The following is a 15,256-nucleotide window of genomic DNA, read 5'->3' as shown; positions in this document are numbered from 1 at the left end:
AGTACATAAAGTGGGAATATATATATATATATTATTTATTGTATATAATAATGATAATTAAACGTCTGTTTTCCAAATAACATGCCACAGTGTTTAGCTTAAATATGTATAGTTGCGACTACAATAGGCCAGTGTTAGAAATATATATCTTCAAAATTTAATCATTAATAGCCTCGACTTTTTTCACGTTAGTTTTAAAAATTCTTATCATACACTGAACAATTTTTAAACGATATTAACTCACTATCGGATGAATATATATGCATATATATATATATATATATATATATATATATATGAATAATGTGAATAATGGAGTGAGAAATGTTAGTAAAGATACCTAAAGGCTACCGTGTTTGCGCATTTGTACTCTTAAGCAAGAGGTGCGAGATTAATCTAGAAAACTTCCGCGGAATCGCGCAGGAGTTTCGTATTACTTTGAATGACAGCTTTGGAAAACAGAAAGTTGCTATCGGAGACGAAGTCCGCGATAACTATATTCAGTCCACCGCGGCCAGGTCGTTTCTGATTTATCCAGGAGAGAATCGCCTTCTGACAGAGGGGCACCAGATCCCTCTGCAGGGTCCCGCATAGATGTTTTACAACGTAGGACGTGTCCGGCGTCAACAAGCATTGCGAAACGAACGCGGTGTCGAGGGATCTGCTCTGCAGCTCGACGTTCAGGAAGTCGATCAGCTCGTCCACCCGGACGGTGTTGGGCCAGACGGTGCGCCAGAGCCCGGACGGCCATAGATTCGCGTAATTGTGCGCGTAAACGTTCCTGTAGATCGCGAACGCCTGGTACCGCCTGGCGACGAGCCATCGCAGCGTCATGTGATCGAATCTGGAGGAGACCGGGCACAACTTCCCGCGAAAGATCTCGTATATCCTGTCGATGAGACGACGATGATCGTCGTCGGTGAAGGCGTAGAAGTGCTGGAAGTCCAGGATGACGATCTCGTTCGCGTGCGAGGTCAGCCAGTCGGCGACGTCCAGAAGAGGCTTGCTGATCTCGCAGCCGTACAGGCCGTGAAGGAAGTACACGTCCTTGCTTCCGGGTTTCGTGGAGACGCGCAGATCCAGGTATCGGATTCCGCCGTTCAGCTGACGCTTGATATCGTCGCGCTGCGTAATGGACCAATTTAGAATAATGGGCTTGGCAATGAAGGAGCAGTGGCGGCCGAGCGTGCGGATGAAGGCCGGTTCGTCCGGCCCCACGTCGTTGCGCCTCTCGATCGTATAAGTCATGGTGTCGTGAGAACCTGTTGAAAGTATAAAATCCATTGTTCGTATATTGGGGATGCTAAATATAGTCGTTCATTTAATTGCTCGTTCATGTTAGCCTTTGTTAAAAGAAAAAGAGTAATTAATTACAGAATTATGCATAAAGTTTGTATAATTTAATGGAGTTCTGTCACATCTTTTTCGAACTTACTTTCTTTACTATCAAGAGTGTTAATTTGCTGTACGATATATTTACAAATTTAAAAAATTACAGATTGTACATGAAATTTAAATAATTAATGAATTCTTCCTTTTTATATTATTCGATTTTTTTATACTCCCAAGAATATTAATTTGCTGTACAAAGTATTTACAAATTTAAAAAATTTGATTCTCATAAAATTACAAAATAAGATTTTTAAAAATGTGGAACTTTACTCTCGAAATCTTAAAAAAATTAATGCGTTATTCTAAACAAGAACGAGACACATAATTAATTAATTTAAATGTAGAACTCTTAAAGCATTTGAAAAAAATTCAACATTATTTTCACAGCAAATATAATGGAATAAACAAAAATTATATTTTAATTGTATATAAATATCTTTTTCTTTTTGTTTTTTCAAATAAAAATATGTATATCATGTATACATCATTGCTTAAATATATAAAATATAAAAATATAAAAATTGTACTTAAACAATTAATCGATTTTTCCAAATTACACTACAATTCAAACATACCGGGTATCGCCAGATGTATTATAGGTATATCCTTGAGTGGCGCCGGAAATCGTGTCATCCAAAACTCCAGATCGTCATTCAAAATAACGCCCGCCCCGCCGGTCTGACTTTCGGTGATGCTTTCACTTTCCATGATGATAATCACCAAGCACGATCACGTTAAATCGCAGGTGTCAGTCGCATATAACGTTAGCTTATATTAATGTCAGCACATATTCATGTATATATTTCCCCGACGATGACCTTTGCCCCTGATGCAGTTGACAGCTGACATTAGGATCAGCTGATCGAGCGAGTAGGCTGTAAATGCAGCTCCATATCGAAACTGTAAAGGATATCCCTTTTATGCGCTATTGCCAGCGAGATACAATCTCCCTCGAATAATCACCAGCGTGAGAACGTGAGATTGTACTTTTCTGAACGAGAATCTGCGCATGTGCAGAATTTTACCATCTGACCGATTTACACGTGGTGGAAATAATTTTTAATATAGTGTTGGATGTGTTGATTCGAAAACGCTTTTTTTTTATATTCTTCTTGATGAAGATGAAGTGAGAGAGTTCTGTTATTCTAGAATTTCACACACAGACTCGATTTTGTCCATCTAAAATTAAATTATATAATTCAACACATTTTATATACCATTCTCAAAATTTATCCAGAAAATATTGTATTAAAAAAATAGGAGCATTTTTAATTCTATTTTGAATAGAACTATTTTGGGCAAGTTTTTTTAAGAATAATGTAAAATGTATTGAAAATCTATTCTGTCCGAATATTATTCTATATATATTGTCATTTTTGAAGATATTTGGAAGAATTAAATATATATAAAAGTCTATGCATACAGTTTTAATAATATAATGAATGTAAGTTAATGTATCTTTTATGTAATTTATACTGTAAAATTTTCAATTTGACAATGAAGAAAGAATATTTCCTCATTGTCAAATATATAAATAACAAAATATTGTTTGCTTTTATATACAGAGATCTCCTCTAATTAGAATTTTGCCATAATATAAGAGGGGTCATTTTTTTCTAAATCGTGTGAAAGAAAATAAATATTTGCAGTCTCAGTCTTCAAATGTGTATGCATAGACATAATAATATATATTAATCTCTCTATATACATCTTTTGAAATATTTTTAATTATAAGAATATTTTAGATATATATACATATATAAAGATATTCATACATTATATATAAAATATTTTTATAATTAAAAAAAATATATATATTTTATACTAATAAATAACTAATAAATAAATATAATTTTTAATTATAAAAATATTATATATATAATCTCATAATTAAAATATTTCAAAATATGTAGAGATTAATATATACAATTGTTGCAAAAATATCTTAAAAATGACCTTGTTCGAATGGAATATTTTCCATATACATTTTACATCGAAACAATACAAAATTATTCCACACTGTAAGGTGTGTCATATAATTATAACGTATTACACTTCACCTATGAATCATCGTCGTCGATTACATCAGATGAAATATTACTCTTTTCCAGGATATTCTGCAGCGAATAAATAATCTGCTGTTTCTGATCGGCGCCGCACGAAGTACAAATATCGCTCGTGCAAGCGTCCTCTTGCAACTGAAACAAAATTAATTTATTTTATTTTTTCACTTTATACCTTACATACAAAGAGACAATAAGATATACCTTTAACACCTCCAGAACGCATCGTTTGGCCTCATTCAGAGTCTCGTTCAATTTCTTGAATTCCTCGCATTTAGTCTGCACTTCCGCCAGGACCTCCTCCCTGGCTCTTTTCGTTTCCCTCAAACGTTCCTCGAGGATCCTCGCTTTCTGCTCCGATGATACACAGATCGCCCTGTACTCGCTCATCAGTCGTTCGTAATTGTTCAGCCTGGTGTTTTCTCGTTGAACTCGTCCGTACTCGAGGATGGTGTCCACGTGTTCCTGGACGAGCTTGTGCATCGCGCGCTTCCGTTTCATCGCGTCGTTCAGGGCGATTCTCCCCTCGTTCTCGAACAATTCACACTGCAATCTGAGGATGCGATCGTTTTCCTGGCACTCGGCGCTCTTCGCCTCCAGGTCCTCGCAGACCCTCAGCATCGCGTTCAGCTCGTGATTCAGCGCGATGTTTCTCCTGACCGTGTTGTGCATCATGTCCGCGATGCGGATGTTCGTCGCCTCCTTGAACTCCTGGGCGAGCTGCTTCAATCGTTCCTCCATCTCCTTTTGCATCCTGTAAACGACGTATGAAATTAATTCAAAAATCGCGGAGTCTTTAAAAAATTACAAACTAGGAAGAACGACGTTGATTTTTCTCTATTACTTAGTGAAAATTTTAAGCAATATTTTAATCATTTTTCTTGTGTGTGTCCTATCTAATTATTTTTTTATCTTTCTTGTGAGACACTCAATGTAATATATATATATATATATATATATATATATATATATATATATATGTGTTATTAAATATTATAATATTATAAGGGAACTTGTAAATCCCTTATAATATTATAATATTTAATTATATGTTCGATCGACAAATTATTTACTTAGCCTTCGCGATGATGACTGATTTCTCAGTTTCGCAGAGGGTGATTTTGTGGGATTCCTCCTGTTTCGCGATTTGCTCCTCCTGGACCTCGAACTTGTGCATCAAATCCAAACGTGCTAATCTCCAGTCTTCCAAGGCATTCAGCTTCCCGGCTGATGAGAGAAGTAAAATATGTATAAAATTTTATTTTCAATTTTTCCATTCGTTCATATTCCATATCTACGACCTTTTATTACCTGCAAGTTTCACTTCTGCGCTTAAATTACTTTCCATAGTACGATATTCGAGCTCCATCGCGCTCTCCTTCTTCTTGAACTCGGCCTGTTCCTGCTTCCTTAATTCCTCCAGGGCCACCAAACGTTCGCTAAGTTCCCGAGCTTCTTCTACCTTTCCCTCCAGGTTCCGCTTCAAGTGTGCCACGACATCAGATCGATCCTCTCTCAATTGCTCGAACTTCTTAGTAATGACCTTCACCTCGTGTTCGAGCTCCTCGTTTCGACTTCGCAGCCTTAAAATAAAATAGCGAAAAAATGATTAAATCTACAATCAGTATATAACTATATAATAAGACACGTCATTCTCAAGTCTTTCTTGTACGAACCGTGACAATTGCTTATTGTTGTCTAGAATTTGCTGTTCGTAGGACAAGGTTTCTCGTTCGTTTAAACACTTTTTCCGCACCTTCTTCTCTTTCTCCCCACGTTTCTTCCTCCTGAGCATCTTGATATCATTATCCGCTAACTATGCGTCATCGTCTGCGACATGAATGCTTGTCAAATTTTGTTTATCACACTTTGTGTTTCTAAACTATGTCAAAAAAAAACATATCGTCGAATCGAAATTTAAAGCTCGAGTCGAAGAAGGTTTCAAATTCGATCACAAGTGTACTAAACATCATCTCCAAGCATCGAAACTTCGGATTTGCTACGTCCCCATTTGTGTGTTGCCATAGTAAAGATAATGAATCAAATATATATCTTCTATAGAAAAGAGTACATAAGAACATAAAGAGTATAGATATATAGATATATACGAATAAACATCATATAATGATTAACAAGATATTTCAATTAAAATAATACAATTCTTATACAACAATTATAAATTATTACAAAATAAAGAAATATTAATAAATATTAACTAATATATAAATAATATAGTATATTTTTGTACGCAGGATATTCCAAATTGTATGATATATATTTTTTTAATAACTTTTGTCTACTCTCAATTCAACAATGAAACAAAGAAATAAATTTGTATTTTGGTTTTAATCTTTTCTAGCAATATAGTAAATTCATCGCAAGTTCTGGTATATCCTGCGTATATAATGTAATATGTAATAGAACAATATCTAAATTGCAAAACAAGAATATATAATAAAAAATATCGTCACTTAACATATATACATACATACATTAGATATCACTAAGTTTCATTTAATTCTACAAATCAATCTACCAGCCTGCGCAATCACAATCATTTGTATAACACTATCGCTGCAATATCAAGATTATAATATTCTTTGGCAATAAAACAATTTTTATTAGATAAATAATCAACAACTTTTTAATTCGTATTTTATATTACAGCAATGTTTTCGTAATATCTTAATATGTATATTGTGTGTAATCTAAGGTAATTACAAATGTGTGTCGCGACCTATGATTAAAATGTAATAATATGAAATCATCACAAAATATTGCTGTAAAGACACCTTCCAATAGTGTATCTCTATGAAAACAACATGATGATATATATATGAAGTAAATTTAAATTTGTTTGTGAATTTGATAATTGTTACTTTTATATTTCGCAAAAGTAGGAAAATCAATTGTTTATAACCTTGTTTATAGATAATATTCCTATGCACACGACATACATTGAGCGTAGTAATGGAACTTGATAAACTAGGAACTAAGCTCAGAGTCCGCATATTAATCGATTAAACAAGAGAATTATAGAACTAAGCAAATTAAAAATCACCAATTATGCCAAAGGCAGCGTTATATGACTCTTTCTAATAATATAAGTGTTTAGAAATAAATTACTATGATACACACATTTAAAACATTCAAATATTGTGAATATTCTATCTGTATCATCGGAAAGACGAATCACATTATCAAAAATGATTTTTCCCAAATACGAATCTCTTATAAAATTCTTTCCAAGCTTAAACCTAGAAAAATCTATGTATATTTATATATATATATTTTTTTTTAATATGTATACGAGATATAATTAATGAAAGTACAAAATTTAGTTAACAGGAGGTCTCGGTGGGGGAGGTGGCTGCGGTCTGCGGAAGTATATAATAAGACTGAGCATTCCTGTGAGAAATCCAATAAGATATAGATCCCAGTTCTGTCCGAGCAATTGATCCCACTTATCCAATTGATCGACCAAACTGAATTCCTGCAGGTAATCGACGCCGAATAGGAAGGAAAGTTTGATTAGGGCTAGCGCTACAGGTATTCGCGCGTCGGGACTAGCATCCGAGGCTAAATCATAACATCGCTTAGCTAAGTGGCGATCTTTCGCCAAGCCTAGACCACGTTCGTGCATGTATCCCAAATTGAACATGGCTTGAGCATTATGCTGTTGCTCGGACGCTGAACGATAGTGACCCGCGGCGGCCTCGTAATCGACTTTCGTTCCTCTGCCATAGTAATGTGCATCGCCAAGTTTCACCTGAAAGAAAACAAAATGTTGAAAATGTGCAAATTTTACACCTGTGCACCTTTACACCTTTACACCTTTATTAATACAATATAATATAAAATATAATAATATACACAAATAATACATATATAAAATATAATAAAATATATATATATAATAATATATAATATACAAGGTGTCCTCAAAGTCCTGCAACAGTCAAATATCTCGATAACAGACTTTTTGAAAAAAATGTTTCAAATAAAAGTTGTAGGGCTTGAAGTGGCGCATTAAATAGTAATGTTAGTGTGACTATAAATAGCACTAAGGCAAATTTGAAAGTTTTTAATGGGAAACCCCTATTTTTGATTGCACATTCTTGTAGCTTATCTGATGAGCTTTTCAAAACACTATAATAAAGTATTTTTTCATTCAATCCTTTTTGAATTATAATGCTTGAAGTTTACAGTATTTTGACATAAAATACAAAATATCTTGGAAAACATTCAGTTTTCGGTATCTTTTAAACCTCATATCTTGAAAAATACTTAAAAACTTTATTAGTGTTTTGAAAAGCTCTTAAAATAAATTATATGAATATGTAATAAAAAATAAGAGTTTCCATTTAAAAATTTCAAAGTGAATCTTACATGGTCTTTACAATGCTATTTATAGTCACCCAATATTATTACTAAATGCGCCACTTAAAGCCCTACAACTTTTATTTGAAATATTTTTCTCAAAAGTCTTTGTTTTCGAGATATTTAACTGTTGCAGGACTCTTGGGACATCCTGTATATAAATATATAATAAAATATATCGATCTATACCTGCGCCGCGGAGTATCCTTGCGCGGCAGCTCGAGCCCATAACGCCAAAGCTCTAACTAAGCCTTCCTCTTCCGTCAGAACGTCGGTCTCTCCTCTATCCAAAATAAACGCCGCGTTACTCTGCGCGACTTCGTAGCCCATTTCGGAAAATAGAGCATAATTCAGGAACGCCTCGTTCACTCTGCCGTCTCTGTAATCGTTATGCGCCACCATCAATTGATCGCTCCATTTTCCTCTTTCGGCAACGTTTTTCATTAATTCCACAGCTGTCGGGCAACTCCTCATCATTCCAGTACCAGTGGCGTGCATCTGAGCCAGATTATAATACGCCAGCACATGGCCAGATTGACTAGCTAAGTTAAAATATTTATTTGCCATTTTGTAATCTCGTCTGACGCCTGTACCGCCTGAAATATTTCAATTCAAACATTATTATATATTTTATTATATTTTATTATATTTTATTTTTATATTTTAATCTGTAATAATCATAAAAATAATGAATCAGCAATGAATGATTATCTTGTGTAAATGACAGAATAGCACGTTACATGACAGATTAAAATTTAAAAATAAAATATAAATATAAAATTACTTAAATGTCACGATTACAACAATAAAATTACTTAAATGTCATGATTACAGAAATGCAAATTGCAAAATGCACACGATACTTACTAAAATACATATTGCCCAATTGCAGCTGTCCATCGACCCAGCCTTGCTCCGCAGCTTGACTGAAATATTGCAACGCTTTAGCAGTATTTCTCTCCACTCCCATTCCGTATAAGTACATCAGACCCAATCCACTTTGGCCTACTGGATTGCCTAATTCCGCAGCTTTCTTGAAATATTTGTAAGCTGTTTCATTGTCTTGCTTGACGATTTCACTTCCTTCCAAGTAAATCTGTAAATACATATGAATTAAAAAAGAAATTATTAGTATTATAACTATATTTCACAGCAGCATCGATAAAGCAAATGTTACACAGAGTAGTATCAATATGCAATTTTATACACCTAGCAACTAATTTGATGTCATCGGATATATCTAAGCATCAAGAGAAAGCTTTAGGATTCCATACCTTTCCGAGGAAAGCCATAGCGACTGGATTACCAGCGTCAGCAGCATGTTGGAAATATTGTACTGCTCTTTCGTGATCTAAAGGAACTCCTCTACCTCCTTGATAATGAAGCTGACCTAATCCGACCTGCGCCTGAGTGTCGCCCTTCTTGGCTAACAACTGATAATACTCTATTAAATCCTGATCGAAGATTCCGGAGCTGTATCCCGGATTTTCGTGTTCGTCCAGTAATCGAACACGTTGGACCACCGGGCCGCCGCTCAAAGACACTTCCTCCGCGACTTTCTTCGCCACTTTTCGATAAAAATCCAGAGCGCGCTCGCAGGACGCGGGTGTCGTCACTCCCGCCCAATGGCGATATCCCATAACCATTTGGGCCCGAGTATCTCCACCGAGAGCAGCGAAGGTATAATGAAGTAAGGCCTTTCCTTGAGACGCATTGACACCACCGATACCAGTTGCGTATAAAAATCCCATTCCCTGTATATATACGGAGATACGCAATTATTTATTTTGAAATTTTTCAAAACTCAATTTATTGTTCACCGCACTGTGTACACACCATATGAGCAGATGGCAGTCCGGTGTCTGCGAGCTCTTTGAATATTTCAAATATACTAGGTATATCATCGATGGACACTCTCAGAGACGCAGGACCCAGACGAGATCCGAGTAGTCTTGTCCACGCTAAGATGGATCTGGCTTCTTTATGGCCCATTTTGGCAGCTTCGATAAGCAACTCGAAACCCTCAGACTTGTTGGCACGCATAGCATTTAAGATATTCTGTGCATTCTTGAACAACTGCTCCGCTGAAAAAGATCATTTTATTTTATATATATAAAAGATTATTGTTTTATACATACATTATTTATTTATATATTATATTTTATATTATTATATTAAATATCATATATTATATTATATATATTATATTACATATTATTATATTATATGTATTATATTATACATTAATATTATATATTGTAATATTATTTATTATAATAAAAGAAAGTTGTTCTGAAGGAAACGATAGACAAGGACTGAAGTATCTGTCGACGAAAGCAAGAAATCTAAACCTAGCTTCAATAAACACACTCACCTGCCTGTTGCTCCGCGGACAAGGGTTCCTGGATCTCCTCCTCGAGCATGTCGTACAGTTCCTGATTCTCCCACGACTCCATATCCTCGTCGTCCAGCTGCCTGCCATTCAGGACCACAGGATCCGTGTCCTTGGTCTCCGCTATCATGGTCTTCATCCATACGCTCCTGGTCCCCGGGCTCTCCAGGGTCTCCTTGCCGGGTGGACTCTCCGTCTTGCTCTCCGAGTCCTTTCCCTGCTTGCCGATCTTCTCGTAGATGGGATCGGACGCCGGCACCAGCTTCAGGATGGTGTCGCGCAGGGCGCTCAGCTCCCGCAGCTGCTCGAAGGCGTTCTCCATATCCTCGGCGGCGACCTCCTCCTCCGTCTCCTCGTTCGAATTCGATTTTTGCGAGATGTCGCCGCGCTTCTTCGACGCGCCGCGTTCCGGTTCCGCGACCGACCGGGCGATCGACAGCGTCAGCAGCAGCACCAGGGACACGACGGTCCCCCGGTTGGGCTTCATGGCGGGATTTTTTTTTTTTTTTTGTTTTCCTTCCCCTCTTTTTAACCGCGACTCCTCACATCACAAAGCGCCGAATGCCAGTGACCTTAAACGTGCTCATCGCTCACCCCAAGGCAGGCAGGCACGCGACTGTACAAAGGCGCGCAAATGGATCGCACATACGTGGACATTCGCGAGAGAACCGTCTCGCCTCTTCGACCAATTACGTCATTAGGACACGTCAATACACATCTTTCCGCCTGTGTCAACAAAAACAAAGGCAGTCGCGCGCGCGAGAGAGAGAAGGAAGGTCTTTGTGTCTTCTGGGAGGGGGGAGAGAGAGATTACCTGCTGATGTAATAAGATCTCGATCTGTCGCGCGAATGTTTCGTGTGTTATGTTGTTGTCTGTTACACCACGCGGGAAAACATATTCGCCGAATCAGCTGTTCGTGCTAAGAGCGTGCGATCGCCATGATAAATCGCTCACATGCGAGCACGAATGCGTTTTTACATATATATATGACGTTTGTTTACACCGCGAACTCTAATTATTGCTCGAAGATACTTTGCGAAATGAATAATATGTACCTTGTATTAGAATATTGGAAATTTTCCGAATATTAAATATATTTGCCACAGAAAGTCCTAAAATTGTGAAATATATTTTATAGATGATAAAAAAGAAGAGAAAGAGAGAGGGGGAGAATAATAGTGTTCTCTCTCTCTTCTCGAAATTGAAGGTTATCTCGGCTGATCGAAAAAAAAAAAAAAAAACGGAATTTGTAGGTTAAAATATTAGTAACTGCGCGAGGAGATAAATTCTTTTGCGAGAAAATAATTGTGTCTTAAAACGAACGAAAATGTATATCGAAGAATTCGAGGAACTGTATATTGTTTTTTTTTTATTACCCGATAATTTTACTCCAATTTTCGCTCGATCGCCATGTTTTATGTGTGTATATCGAATATATGGAACACTCGAAAAAGAATTTAGAATAATCAACAATCGAGTTACTAGAATATATCGATTAGTCGAATTTGAAATCGAGAAATCGACAGCAACCAGCAACAATGTCGGACATCCGAGAACTGACTGCAAGTTATTCCGATTATTGTGAAATCAATTATACATTATTTTATAGTACAATCGTGACAAATCTTTAAGTATTATATAAACAAATATGAATGTTATCTCAATTTGTTATTAAACCTATGAAGAGGTTCATTCTTTCGCGCGTGAGTATATATATATATATATCTTTTTCATTATTTTTACAATTTTTTTGTACAAAAAATATATCCTTATATTTATCTCAATCAAAGAAAACAATACAGAATTATCTTTTGTAAGAGATATTAAAAATCGCTGGTCCTGGATCAATTTTTGGTATGATATATATATTAAAGTGGATTTTAAAAAGGGAATTAAAAAAGAATTTAAAATTAAAAGAAAATTGTCAGTATTATTTAACAGTTCCCCATAAAAATATATTTCGCCTCGTATCTAAATGTTGCCCTTGCAAAATGAGAATAATTCCAACATTAGATTTTAAAACTCTTTTAACATTTATAAATTAAATGTGCAAATATTTTTGTAATCAAAAGCGACTATAATAATTGCTGTACTCAGCAATTATCTTAGAATTTATTATTTAATAAATTTTGATAATTTAGAAAACCAGGACAACTGTTAATTATTGATGAGCTAGAAAAATTGCCTATTTATATAACCATAAAATCTCAAATTGGTGATGATAATTTAGCGAAAATCTATATATTTGTACCTCAAAAACATTAAAAAATAAATATATATATATTTTTCGTAATAAATACATATTATTACGATTTAAGTTATGACTTTTATTATAATTTTTCTATTAGAATGTCTTTATTTATAATCATAAAATTTCAAGACAAATCGGTGATGATTAATAAATAGATAAATCGGTGATAAAAATGAAGACATTCTAATAGAAAAATTATAATAAAAATCGTAACTTTAATCGTAAGATATTTATTACGAAAAATGATGAATTTTAATATAAATATATTATATTTGAGAAAAGTACATTAACCCTCTTTTTTTCTTCTTTGGCATAAATTTAATCATTCCTGAAGTATAACGAGACAAAGGTCACTGTGCGAGACGTGATACTACAGTTACTTTATCTAATCGGCAATTAAAAAAACGTATCAATTAATATTTTTAGACGTACATATTTTTAGGCTACATAATAAAAATAACGAAAGAATATCATAACAGAAAAAGATTACAGTATTTTTTCGTCTGCGCAATAAAATCTCATGAGATACTTATTTCTAAACACTCTCTATAAAAAAGATGTTCTCTTCTTTATATATAATACAATTTTTTATTATTATTATATTTATTTAAAAAAATTTCTGTCAAGAAGAATGGATAAGTATTATAAAAAATTGTTTAGAATATAATTTATAAAATTATATATGTTTAATTATATATGTTAATTATATATGTTATATACTCGTATGTTAATACTTTTAAAATATTTTATATTTTATGAATTTATAAATTTGAATGCAAATATTATTAAATTTTTTAAATAATATCCATATTTTTTATAAACAAATTTTTCTTGAAAATAGCAAGATAAGAATTTAAAAGGAATAAAATCTCTTTCTGTGAAACTTGCAAGATAAAAGAATAGTGACTAGAATATGGGAATAAAGGACTTCAATGTTCTCTCGTATCCTTCGATTTTTTTCTTATTTTACTTTGTTGCGTCTTCTCGATTTTTTACGAAGTATCAAAATCCTTGAATTCTATCTCTGTGTTTACAGCAAAATTGTTTATGGTATGGGTTCGTACTATCTCATTGTCCATCACTTTATCGCGCACTCACAGACATCGTGCAATTATACATCTCGTTTCCTCCTCGTGCAAAAAAACTAAAGCTGTTTCACGCTGCCAAAATGCGCAGTATAATTAACTTCGTACATTTCTTATCAATATTAAGTTTGCTAATTTGATAAAGTAGTAAAAAAAACTATTCGTAGAGAGAGAGAGACAAATATATGTGAAATATAAATTCAAATATAAAGTAAAAAAGTGTCTAGTCAATTTGATACATAAATGTTTATGAATTTAATTTCTCATTTCTTTCTCTTAGTTTTTATAGTATTATTTATTATATTATTTTTTTAAACAAATTTTTTAATACAATTGATCACTGTCTCGATCATGTTTTTTTCATCTTAAGCGAAATTTTAAATTTCTCGCCAAAACAAGTATTACTATATTATTAATTTTGTTGCATGAAATTATGATAAAAAAAAGAACAATAATATTAAGAATGAATGACAATGAGTGAAAATATATTAATGATAACAATCTATTTTCAATAAATCAACCATCTTTTTTTCTCTCTCTCATCATTCGTCTCAGACTTTATACCCTAAGGTGAAATGCATGTTAATATTGAATACAAGGTTTTATCTTATTAAGGACTTTACCTTGTACCTTATTATGTCATTAATTGCCGATCAATCTTATTGTTCTTTCTATATTTTTTCAGTTTCATCGCGATGCCAAAGAATTCTCACAATGCAACCACAAGTAATTATTTAATAAGTAAAAGAATATCCATAAAATAAAAATAAGATATTAAATAATATATAAAATAATATATAAAAATATAAAATAATATACAAAAAAATACTCATCTCTTTCCCGAAATAAGATTTTATTTAAAACTAAACTTTTTTTACAAAAAAGGAAAAAAAAGAAAATAGAATTCAGTGTGCATCAAAATAATAAGCGAGGCTCATAAAATAAAATAAAAAATAATATATAAAAATATAAAATAATATACAAAAAAATACTTATCTCTTTCCCAAAATAAGATTTTATTTAAAACTAAACTTTTTTTACAAAAAAGGAAAAAAAAGAAAATAGAATTCAGTGTGCATCAAAATAATAAGCGAGGTTCATAAAATAAAATAAAAAATAATATATAAAAATATAAAATAATATACAAAAAAAATACTTATCTCTCTCCCAAAAAAGAATTTCATTTAGAACTAAACTACTTTTACAAAAAAAAAAGAATTTAGTGCGTCAAAACACTAATTGTAAGCAAGTCTTATAAAATAAAATAAAATATATAAAATAAAAAATAATATATAAAAATATTTAAAAATATTTATCTCTCTTTTCAAAAAGGATTTTATTTAAAACTTCTTTTACAAAAAGATAGAATTCAGTACGCATTAAAATAAAAGGCTCATAAAATAAAATAAAAAATAATATATAAAAATATTAAATAATATACAAAAAAAAATACTTATCTCTTTCCCGAAATAAGATCTCATTTAAAACTAAATTTTTTTTACAAAAAAAAATAGAATTCAATGTGCATCAAAATAATAAGTGATGAGACTCATAAAGTAAAATAAAAAATAATACATAAAAATATAAAATAATATACGAAAAAAATACTTATATCTCTCTCCCAAAAAAGAATTTCATTTAGAACTAAACTACTTTTAAAAAAAAGAATTTAGTGCGTCAAAACACTAATTG

General features: G+C 33.0%; 3 protein-coding genes across 3 annotated transcripts; all 3 read right to left on the bottom strand.

Moving 5' to 3' along the window:
• Window positions 1–56: 56 nt before the first annotated feature.
• LOC145937424 (PI-PLC X domain-containing protein 2) lies at window positions 57–2,545 on the bottom strand. The gene is made up of 2 exons (XM_083040445.1): window positions 1,968–2,545; window positions 57–1,262 (listed from the first exon to the last, which is right to left on the bottom strand). Exons 1-2 carry the CDS (start codon window positions 2,098–2,100, stop codon window positions 397–399), a joined length of 999 nt encoding a protein of 332 aa, XP_082896571.1. The 5' UTR covers window positions 2,101–2,545; the 3' UTR covers window positions 57–396.
• LOC145937423 (cilia- and flagella-associated protein 157) lies at window positions 2,434–6,578 on the bottom strand. Its single transcript, XM_083040444.1, has 6 exons — window positions 5,132–6,578; window positions 4,767–5,038; window positions 4,529–4,682; window positions 3,660–4,209; window positions 3,453–3,590; window positions 2,434–2,571 (listed from the first exon to the last, which is right to left on the bottom strand). Exons 1-5 carry the CDS (start codon window positions 5,248–5,250, stop codon window positions 3,453–3,455), a joined length of 1,233 nt encoding a protein of 410 aa, XP_082896570.1. The 5' UTR covers window positions 5,251–6,578; the 3' UTR covers window positions 2,434–2,571.
• A 153-nt stretch (window positions 6,579–6,731) lies between these two features.
• Window positions 6,732–11,551, bottom strand: Hrd3 (HMG-coA reductase degradation 3). The gene is made up of 6 exons (XM_083040435.1): window positions 10,210–11,551; window positions 9,672–9,919; window positions 9,110–9,589; window positions 8,703–8,931; window positions 8,025–8,431; window positions 6,732–7,224 (listed from the first exon to the last, which is right to left on the bottom strand). The coding sequence occupies exons 1-6, from the start codon at window positions 10,712–10,714 to the stop codon at window positions 6,793–6,795; spliced, it is 2,301 nt and encodes a 766-aa protein (XP_082896561.1). The 5' UTR covers window positions 10,715–11,551; the 3' UTR covers window positions 6,732–6,792.
• Between the last annotated feature and the right edge of the window lie 3,705 nt (window positions 11,552–15,256).

This window comes from Prenolepis imparis, unplaced genomic scaffold (assembly GCF_030444845.1).
Source record: "Prenolepis imparis isolate NDT839.2.m4 unplaced genomic scaffold, iyPreImpa1.0 SCAF_6, whole genome shotgun sequence".
Taxonomy (NCBI): Eukaryota; Metazoa; Arthropoda; class Insecta; order Hymenoptera; family Formicidae; genus Prenolepis; species Prenolepis imparis.
This window is presented reverse-complemented; position numbering and strand designations above follow the sequence as displayed.

Excerpts from the sequence above, each read along its gene's own strand:
- LOC145937423 (XM_083040444.1), bottom strand. The coding sequence starts at position 5,250 with ATGCTCAGGAGGAAGAAACGTGGGGAGAAAGAGAAGAAGGTGCGGAAA. Across the intron at positions 5,039-5,131 it reads AACAATAAGCAATTGTCACG|GCTGCGAAGTCGAAACGAGG; the intron begins GTTCGTACAAGA and ends TTTTATTTTAAG. Across the intron at positions 4,683-4,766 it reads CGCAGAAGTGAAACTTGCAG|CCGGGAAGCTGAATGCCTTG; the intron begins GTAATAAAAGGT and ends TTCTCTCATCAG.
- Hrd3 (XM_083040435.1), bottom strand. The coding sequence starts at position 10,714 with ATGAAGCCCAACCGGGGGACCGTCGTGTCCCTGGTGCTGCTGCTGACG. Across the intron at positions 8,932-9,109 it reads CTATGGCTTTCCTCGGAAAG|ATTTACTTGGAAGGAAGTGA; the intron begins GTATGGAATCCT and ends ATGTATTTACAG. Across the intron at positions 7,225-8,024 it reads AAGGATACTCCGCGGCGCAG|GTGAAACTTGGCGATGCACA; the intron begins GTATAGATCGAT and ends GTTTTCTTTCAG.
- LOC145937424 (XM_083040445.1), bottom strand. The coding sequence starts at position 2,100 with ATGGAAAGTGAAAGCATCACCGAAAGTCAGACCGGCGGGGCGGGCGTT. Across the intron at positions 1,263-1,967 it reads AATACATCTGGCGATACCCG|GTTCTCACGACACCATGACT; the intron begins GTATGTTTGAAT and ends TACTTTCAACAG.